The sequence below is a fragment of the Salvelinus sp. IW2-2015 genome, unplaced genomic scaffold (assembly GCF_002910315.2).
Source record: "Salvelinus sp. IW2-2015 unplaced genomic scaffold, ASM291031v2 Un_scaffold1587, whole genome shotgun sequence".
Classification (NCBI taxonomy): Eukaryota; Metazoa; Chordata; class Actinopteri; order Salmoniformes; family Salmonidae; genus Salvelinus; species Salvelinus sp. IW2-2015.
The window spans coordinates 82,622-90,882 of NW_019943011.1; the positions used below are offsets into that span (position 1 = coordinate 82,622).

Sequence of the window (8,261 nt, forward strand, 5' to 3'; positions counted from 1 at the left end):
ATGCTGCAGATATTTTTGGTACCCTTCCCCAGATCTGTGCCTTGACACAATCCTATTTCCGTGCTCTACAAACAATTCCTTTGACCTTGTGGCTTGGTTTTTGCTCTGACATGCACTGTCAACTTTGGGACCTTATATAGACAGATGACAGCCTTTACAAATCATGTCCAATCAATTGAATTTACACCAGGTGGACTCCAATCAAGTTGTAGAAACATCTCAAGGATGATCAATGGAAACAGGATGCACCTGAGCTCAATTTCGAGTCTCATAGCAAAGGGTCTGAATACTTATGTAAATAAGGTATTTCTGTTTTTTATTGAATTAATTTTAGAACAAGGTTTTAACATAACAAAATGTGGAAAAGGGGGAAGGGGTCTGAATACTTTCTGAATGCTCTGTATCTACCTCAGTGCTAAAAAAAAAAAAAAATGCAAAATATTCCCAACCATCAACTAGTTCAAGTTTTATTTGTCACATGCACAAGTACAAATGTTTAACTTGCAAGCGCTACCCAACAGTGTAGAAATAGGACAAGAAGAAATAGGACAAGAAGCTATATACAGTGTCAGGGCCAATTGAAATGTAGTCAACTTTAGAGAGTTGGGGCAAAATTATTGAATTAATAAAATGTGTTTATCTTTGATGAAAACAATCCATGCAAATATGGTTGCCTATAATAAAAGGAATTATGTGAACTGAAAAATAGAAGAATCAGTTTTTGTGCGGAACCATCTGTTTGGTTCCTTGACGGAGTGGTTTCACGGTTACACTGAACGGCTAAATAATATGCCCTTGGTTTCCTCTGTGAGGTGAAGCGCTAACAGGCTAGTCAATAAAGTCAGTTTATAATAATTGTTTGGATCAGTGTATTTTCTCGACATGGGGCTCCCAGATGAGGCGAAGGCCCTTCCACCTCCAGGAATAATCAACCGAAACTCGGTCTGGCTCGGTATTATCGGCTGGTGCTCTGCGATGCTACAGAATGCCATCAACCGCAGGCCGCCCATGAAATCAGGTAGGGTCGCCTAGCTCACTTTAGCATGAGTCGCCTAGCGCTAGCCGCTAAACAAGATTACCGTAACTAACTGTTAGTTAACTAGTTTGATCTCAACCGAGAGCCAGGTCAAGTCATTATAATGTCATAGGCTATATAATAGCTAGCTGTTTTAATTATCAAACAAACGTAACGATTTAACGTTAGTCAGCTAGCTAACACCGCTGGCTACAAACACATACTGTAACTGGTGGTTAGCTTGACAGCTGATTACAAACATCAGAACACGGCTTGCCAGCTTCTATTCTTAACAAAAATCCACTGTCTTCTGTAAACTAATGTTACATTATAATACACTGAAAGATGGAAAATATATTTTCTAGTATGCAATAATAACTGGGATCGATTGGTCTATGAAATGTGGCCATTTCAGTTGACTGACAGCATATCAGTCATGGTGTTTGGTATAATTTTGTTAAAGGTTCCAAAAGGAATCTGTTATAAAAAAAAAACTTCACGTAAATAACAAGGTTACCAACAAACAACACATACAAAGTTGTATAACGGCAGAATAAGATACCGGGTAGGGAGTGGTCTATTTAAAAATGTTTCACTCCCCATGTTTATTCCCGAAAAATGTCCTCACTCTGGTAGCCTATCGACAAAACATGTAATAAAAAGCTACATGGTGAGTTGCTACACTGTTCTGCAGCTAGTTAGCTAGGTGAATTGTTCATGTTATTTTGTTATGCGTTGTTTGTTGACAACCTTGTACTTTACCAAGTTTTTGGAACAGATTTCTGTTGGAACGTTCCACAAATTATACCCATCCTCAGTCATGTCAGGATGTCTTATAGCGTCGATGTAACCAGCAACAAATTAAAATAGGCTTTATAGGTATTTTAATCATATAGAAATGACACTTTACCAGGCTGATCTAGGCTAACACTAGCTACAGATTGTAACACCAGAATGGGATTTAACCCCCCCCCCCAAGTTGATACCTATTACACTGGAAGTTACAGGTCTGCCAATTTAAAAATAAATAAAAACGTCAGGGATTTTTTTTTTAAACTACCCAGGAATTGGCAATACTATCTATGTTCTCGATTTGTGGGAACTGCAGTCTCATAAAATGACTGTGTACAGTTGCAGGGGGTCCAGTTTGAATTTAGAAAAATCTCTGTTATTAAAATGTTTTTTTGCGTCATGAATTAATCCAACAATGTGTACGCTGCTACCTTGTCTATTTCAAATATTCTCTCATTGATCGAGACCGGTGAGTGTCATCATGATATGCGGACAGGGTGGACCCACCTGTATCGATCAATGGCCTGTATCGATCAACTCACCTGTATTTGTCATTGTCTTTGCAGGTGTTCACCGGCAAGCCTTGCTGGCATCCATTGGTTGGTTCATTGGTTACCATGTCACCAAACACGAGAACTACACATACGCTAGACTGGACCGAGACATGAACGAATACGTACGACTCCACCCAGAGAACTTTTCAGACAAAGGTAAATGAATTGGACTGATGTTCACATGAATCCATGAAGTCAATCACTAGGCTAGATTCTAGCAACACCACCCCCATAGCTTCATAATGTTCTCATGGACCATCAGATAAATTACACAGGCCTGTTTCTTCTAGTCACAAATCAGGCTCTAGCTGTGACCTGACCGCAAAGAAATACCATTCCTACCATCCTGCACCAAATGTTACGTCATTGGCACATTTTGATGTTATTGATTTCTTACATTTTATATGGTATTGACATACACAGAGCAATCAACCCAGCTTGTTTCACAAAACTCGGGCAACTAACTGATATGTACATATGTCAGTCATTTTTATTCAATATTTAATCAAGTGTTTTTGTTAATCTCCACAGAGAAGAAGACATTTGCAGAGATTGTGGAGCCTTTTCACCCAATTCGCTGAGTGTAGGAGGCTGGCTGAAGGAGAAGAGAGAACATTTGAACAGAATACCACCTGTCTCTGTAGTACCTAGTTGGTGTTAATGCGATCACCCATTACATTATGTCAAATCCTAAAGAGTCTTGTATATAATAAAATAAATCCTACTCAAATAATGTGCTCTTGTTTACACAGAATATTATTCCTCTCCAATAAAGTGTTGTCATTATGTTTCAGATAATAGGTCGTATTATCGCCTGTTGTTCATGGATATAGAATAGCATAATTTAATGTGACAGTTGCCTTGGATGCCCAGGCTTCGATCACCAAGTCGAGCTGAAAGCTTGTGACAGGTTGCAGGCCTGGGCAGTTCCAGTCCTCGGGGGGGCCTGATTGGTGTCACACCCCCCCCCCCCCCTCCATCCCTAATAAACATGTAGCTGATTTAAACTAATTGCATCTTTAACTGAAGATCACGAGGACACAATTCACACATAATTAGATGTATCTAATATTGTCTGCTATGTTAGTCTTGATGAATACATGATGGGGAAGCAGATCAGCGACACACATGTCATCCTGTAGCTGCTGTATGTGTTCTTTTACTCTAATCACTAAGTGTCTTGGACATTTCAAAAACAACAAAGACATGCAGAAGTCAGTTTCGACAAAAGCACCTTTTTAATTCAATTTTACACACGACATGGTGTTATTGACAGTATATGTAAACAGCTTGACAGGTGTAAATCTTAGTTATGTTCAAGCCCCAAAAATGTTTTGCTTGTTTTGTCGATGGGGTTAACCTGAGTCTTCTAATTCATTATTCCGATGATGTCCATGTACTTGGTCGTGACGCCCTGGGACTTCTTGGTGAGGTTTCCCATGACAGAGAACAGTCCTCTGAGGTGGAAGTGGAACAAGGCCTCGGGGTCAGCCTCCAGCATGGGCTCCAGGGTCTTATTCTGGGCCAGGTAGGTCTGGGTCTTGGCCTTGCGGTCATCCAGCGTGACCAGACCACTCTCCACTGTGTTCCTGACAGCCTTCAGCATCAGATAGTAGTCATAGAGGTCTTTACAGGAGCTTCCGGCTGCAGAGTGACAGTCCTGGAAACAGTCTTCCTCTTCGTCTGACTCCACATCTCTGAGTAGGCTGGGGAGGAGGACAGTCTGTTCCATGTTGTGAACTGCAGCGCTGTAGCGCCTCAGAGCCAGGAGCAGGCAACCCCGGTTCAGCTTGGTGTTGGTCTCGGCAGACTGCATGGCAGAGGTTCCAGGTGGACGGACGGTTATGGCAGAGATGGCTTTTTCCTGGGTGGGGATGGGGCTGGAAGCCTGAATGCAGTGCAAGGAGCTGAGGGGGAGTATTGGGGCTTTATAGGCTACGATAAGCCTACCTGAGGTGGGCCGGGCTGGTAGACTGTAGTTATGCAATAGGATGGGGTAATCCTATGAGGGACATTGTAACTGTAATGTTGAACCATGACCAATAGGTCAACTGTAGTTATGCAATAGGATGGGGTGATCCCATGAGGGACATGGTTCAACATTACAGTTACAATGACCAATAAGTCATTGTTTGCTTTTCACAAGCTTTATTTTAGGGCTGACCCCATTTAGTTGACTGGTTGATGGGCTGTTAGTCGTTTGCAGTGGCAAATACACTGCTCAAAAAAATAAAGGGAACACTTAAACAACACAATGTAACTCCAAGTCAATCACACTTCTGTGAAATCAAACTGTCCACTTAGGAAGCAACACTGATTGACAATAAATTTCACATGCTGTTGTGCAAATGGAATAGACAAAAGGTGGAAATTATAGGCAATTAGCAAAAATTTGTTCGAGATTTACAAGGCATTTTTCAATGGCCTACTATTTAGCCATTACATTTAGTGTAAAATCCTAACGAGTCTTGTACGAATTAAAGTGAGATCTTATGAATAGATGTGTGTAATGTGCCTCAAGCTTACGACAAAATAATGGTGCTCATTGTTATACAGTACAGAATAAATTAGTTTCCTATACCGACTAAAGCGGGGTTGTCATTATATTGGTTTCAGTTAGCTAATCTAGGCTAGTATATTTGACTTTGTTTGTTTAACTACAGCATAGAGAATGCTACACTCTCTTTATGAAATGTGACAGTTTGCCTTGGAATGCCCAGGCTTCGATCACCAGTACGAGCTGAAAAGCTTGTTGACAGTGTTGCAGGCCTGGGCAGTTCCAGTCTCTCGGGGGGCCTGATTGGTGTGCACACACCCCCCCCCCCGCCTCCCTCCATCCCTAATAAACATGTAGCTGATTTAACAATTGCATCTTTAACTGAAGATCAGAGGACACAATTCACACATAATTAGATGTATCTAATATTGTCTGCTATGTGTAGTCTGATGAATACATGATGGGAAGCAGATCAGCGACACCCATGTCATCCTGTAGCTGCTGTATGTGTTCTTTTACTCTAATCACTAAGGGTCTTGGACATTTCAAAAACAACAAAGACATGCAGAAGTCAGTTTCGACAAAAAGCACCTTTTTAATTCAATTTTACACACGACATGGTGTTATTGACATGATTATGTAAACAGCTTGACAGGTGTAAATCTTAGTTATGTTCAAGCCCCAAAATGTTTTGCTTGTTTTGTCGATGGGTTCACTGAGTCTTCTAATTCATTATTCCGATGATGTTCCATGTACTTGGTCGTCGCCCTGGGACTTCTTGTGAGGTTTCCCTGAGACAGAGAACAGTCCTCTGAGGTGGAAGTGGAACAAGGCCTCGGGGTCAGCCTCCAGCATGGGCTCCAGGGTCTTATTCTGGGCCAGGTAGGTCTGGGTCTTGGGCCTTGCGGTCATCCAGCGTGACCAAGACCACTCTCCACTGTGTTCCTGACAGCCTTCAGCATCAGATAGTAGTCATAGAGGTCTTTACAGAGCTTCCGGCTGCAGAGTGACAGTCCTGGAAACAGTCTTCCTCTTCGTCTGACTCCACTCTGAGTAGGCTGGGGAGAGGACAGTCTGTTCCATGTTGTGAACTGCAGCGTTGTAGCGCCTCAGAGCCAGGGGGCGCAACGGTTAGCTTGGTGTTGGTCTGGCAGACTGCATGGCAGAGGTTCCAGGTGGACGGACGGTTATGGCAGAGATGGCTTTTTTCTCGGGTGGGGATGGGGCTGGAAGCCTGAATGCAGTGCAAGGAGCTGAGGGGGAGTATTGGGGCTTTATATAGGCTACGATAAAGCCTACCTGAGGTGGGCCGGGCTGAGACTGTAGTATGCAATAGGATGGGGTAATCCTATGAGGGACATTGTAACTGTAATGTTGAACCATGACAAATAGGTCAACTGTAGTTATGCAATAGGATGGGGTGATCCCATGAGGGACATGGTTCAACATTACAGTTACAATGACCAATAAGCATTTGTTTGCTTTTCACAAGCTTTATTTTAGGGCTGACCCCATTTAGTTGACTGGTTGATGGGCTGTTAGTCGTTTGCAGTGGCAAATACACTGCTCAAAAAAAATAAGGGACCACTTAAACAACAACATAAGTAACTCCAAGTCAATCACTTCTGTGAAATCAAACTGTCCACTAGGAAGAACAACTACGATTGACAATAAATTTACATGCTGTTGTGCAAATGGAATAGACAAAAGTGGAAATTAAGGCAATTAGCAAGACACCCCCAATAAAGGAGTGATTCTGCAGGTGGTGACCACAGACATTCTCAGTTCTATGCTTCCTGGCTGATGTTTGGTCCATTTTTGAATGCTGGCGGTGCTCTCACTCTAGTGGTAGCATGAGACGGAGTCTACAACCCACACATTTGTGGGCCTGCTGGAGGTCATTTGCAGGGCTCTGGCAGTGCTTCTCTGCTCAATACGGCACGGAGGTAGCGTCCTGCTGCTGGTTGTTGCCCCACGGCCTCTCTCCACGTCTCTTGATGTACTGGCCTGTCTCCTGGTAGCGCTCTCATGCTCTGGACACTACGCTGACAGACACAGCAAACCTTCTTGCCCACGACTCGCATTGATGTGCCATCCTGGATGAGCTGCATACCTGAGGCCACTTGTGTGGGTTGTAGACTCCGTCTCATGCTACCACTAGAGTGAGAGCACCGCCAGCTTTCAAAAGTGACCAAAAATCAGCCAGGAAGCAATAGGAACTGAAGAGTGGTCTGTGGTCACCACCTGCAGAATACTCCTTTATGGGGGTGTCAATCAATCAATCAATCAAGTTTATTTTATATAGCCCTTCGTACATCAGCTAATTATTCGAAGTGCTGTACAGAAAATGTACTCATGCCAAAATTCTTTTTTTCAACCAACACCAGTTTCACCAACAATGCAGGGAATAGGCACTGTTGTCTTTTGACTTCAAGTTAGATTCCAATATAATTCCCATTTTATTTCGTTATATCCTTTTATTTCAATATAGCTCATGTGTGTTTGTTTGAGATAGGGAGTATGTAGGTATTTCCTGTCCTGTTTTAAATACAATCCTAAGCCACCTGTACCGCCAATGCCCCAGAGTATATCGTGAGCACCTGCCCTGCGCCTCCCTTAATCCACGGGCCTAAAACAAAACAGCAAGCAATGCAGGTGTATAGGCACTTATGTTCTTGCTAAGTGCCTATAATTTCCCCTTTTGTCTATTTTATTTGCACAAAGCATGTGAAATGTATTGTCAATCAGTGTTGCTTCCTATGGACAGTTTGATTTCACAGAAGTGTGATTGACTTGGAGTTACATTGTGTTGTTTAAGTGTTCCCTTTATTTTTTTGAGCGGTGTATATTTAAAAAAATATATATGGTACAATGGACGCCTGTTCTGAGTGGACTAATCCATTGTGGAGACCTGTCTGAGTGGACTAATCCATTGTGGAGACCTGTCTGAGTGGACTAATCCATTGTGGAGGTCTGTCTCAGTGGACTAATCCATTGTAGAGGTCTGTCTCAGTGGACTAATCCATTGTAGAGGTCTGTCTCAGTGGACTAATCCATTGCGGAGGCCTGTCTCAGTGGACTAATCCATTGCGGAGGCCTGTCTCAGTGGACTAATCCATTGTAGAGGTCTGTCTCAGTGGACTAATCCATTGCGGAGGCCTGTCTCAGTGGACTAATCCATTGCGGAGGCCTGTTCTAGTGGACTAATCCATTGTGGAGGTCTGTCTCAGTGGACTAATCATTGTAGAGGCCTGTCTCAGTGGACTAATCCATTGTAGAGGTCTGTCCCAGTGGACTAATCCATTGCGGGGCCTGTCTCAGTGGCTAATCCATTGCGGAGGCCTGTCTCAGTGGATAATCCATTGTAGAGGCCTGTCTCAGTGGACTAATCCATTGTGGAGGC

At 42.9% G+C, this 8,261-nt stretch overlaps 2 protein-coding genes across 2 annotated transcripts; one reads left to right on the forward strand and one right to left on the reverse strand.

Annotated features, from left to right (window-relative positions):
- Positions 1–749: 749 nt before the first annotated feature.
- Positions 750–3,094, forward strand: ndufc2 (NADH:ubiquinone oxidoreductase subunit C2). Its single transcript, XM_024138794.2, has 3 exons — positions 750–1,018; positions 2,374–2,517; positions 2,893–3,094. The coding sequence occupies exons 1-3, from the start codon at positions 883–885 to the stop codon at positions 2,940–2,942; spliced, it is 330 nt and encodes a 109-aa protein (XP_023994562.1). The 5' UTR covers positions 750–882; the 3' UTR covers positions 2,943–3,094.
- A 482-nt stretch (positions 3,095–3,576) lies between these two features.
- On the reverse strand, positions 3,577–4,289 carry thrsp (thyroid hormone responsive). The gene has a single exon (XM_024138793.2). The coding sequence runs from the start codon at positions 4,175–4,177 to the stop codon at positions 3,731–3,733; it is 447 nt and encodes a 148-aa protein (XP_023994561.1). The 5' UTR covers positions 4,178–4,289; the 3' UTR covers positions 3,577–3,730.
- Positions 4,290–8,261: the final 3,972 nt, after the last annotated feature.

Excerpts from the sequence above, each read along its gene's own strand:
- ndufc2 (XM_024138794.2), top strand. The coding sequence starts at position 883 with ATGGGGCTCCCAGATGAGGCGAAGGCCCTTCCACCTCCAGGAATAATC. Across the intron at positions 1,019-2,373 it reads CAGGCCGCCCATGAAATCAG|GTGTTCACCGGCAAGCCTTG; the intron begins GTAGGGTCGCCT and ends TTGTCTTTGCAG. Across the intron at positions 2,518-2,892 it reads AGAGAACTTTTCAGACAAAG|AGAAGAAGACATTTGCAGAG; the intron begins GTAAATGAATTG and ends TAATCTCCACAG.
- thrsp (XM_024138793.2), bottom strand. The coding sequence starts at position 4,177 with ATGCAGTCTGCCGAGACCAACACCAAGCTGAACCGGGGTTGCCTGCTC.